Below are 1,080 nucleotides of genomic sequence, written 5' to 3' on the forward strand. Positions count from 1 at the left end.
TTTTTTTTTTTTTTTGTATGAAGGAATCACCAATATGAAAATATTCACATCCAACATTTAACCAATTAACCAACTCGTTTGCACTTGTTAACATTAATCTCTGACTAGCTAGTCCAATAAATACAATATAAAATTAAATTAAATTCTTCTTTCTTAGCTTGGTGGCCCCGAATGGGAGGTGCTACTTGGGAGAAGAGATTCTACTACTGCAAGCTTGAGTGAAGCCAACAGCGACATTCCCAGCCCAGCATCGGACCTCAGCACTCTTATATCAGCTTTTGTTAAGAAAGGCCTTTCCACCAACGATTTGGTTGCCCTATCAGGTATTTGAACGTTCACCACCAACTCGATTACATAAAGCCAAATATCCTTAAAAAATAATCCTCAACATGAGAAATAATTGACTACCATTCAAAATATCATACACATAAAGCAAATCTTAAATGTATGTATGGTTAGCCCCAGATGTTTTTACTTGAATTCGGTTCATTTGTTCACAGGAGGTCACACAATTGGTCAAGCAAGGTGCTCCACATTTCGAACTCGGATCTATAATGAAACCAACATTAATCCCTTGTTCGCCAACTCACTGAAATCCAATTGCCCGAGCGTTGGAGGAGACAACAACCTTTCTCCTTTTGATTTTCAAACTCCTGTAGTATTTGACAATGAATACTACAACAGCTTAGTGAATAGTAATGGCCTTTTGCACTCTGATCAACAACTCTTCAATAATGGCTCTACAGACTCTCAAGTGAGCTCATACGTTACAAATTCCGACAACTTTTTTGCAGACTTTGTTTCGGCAATCCAGAATATGGGGGCTATATCCCCACTTACTGGTGGCCAGGGAGAGATCAGGCTAAACTGTAGGGTCATAAACTAAGATATATACCGCTGTTAAGGAGGGGTGCACCGTTTCTTCGAATTATTTGCGGATTCATATACCGAGTTTAATCAAGCTGCATTTTATGTAATAATACAAAATTACAGTACACTTGGTTTGAAATTTCATGAAATTGTTATCTTGTGAGCTGTTTATATCAGTTTCTCATTATTATTATTATTATTATTATATAT

General features: G+C 36.9%; 1 protein-coding gene across 1 annotated transcript; it reads left to right on the plus strand.

The window, feature by feature from the left end:
- Positions 1–157: 157 nt before the first annotated feature.
- Positions 158–904, plus strand: LOC110034831 (cationic peroxidase 1-like; the record flags this gene model as incomplete). Its single annotated transcript, XM_020739070.1, has 2 exons — positions 158–323; positions 501–904. Coding segments are annotated over 2 exons (552 nt in total), but the record flags the coding sequence as incomplete, so codon positions are not given.
- Positions 905–1,080: the final 176 nt, after the last annotated feature.

This window comes from Phalaenopsis equestris, unplaced genomic scaffold, assembly GCF_001263595.1.
Source record: "Phalaenopsis equestris unplaced genomic scaffold, ASM126359v1 Scaffold193791, whole genome shotgun sequence".
Classification (NCBI taxonomy): Eukaryota; Viridiplantae; Streptophyta; class Magnoliopsida; order Asparagales; family Orchidaceae; genus Phalaenopsis; species Phalaenopsis equestris.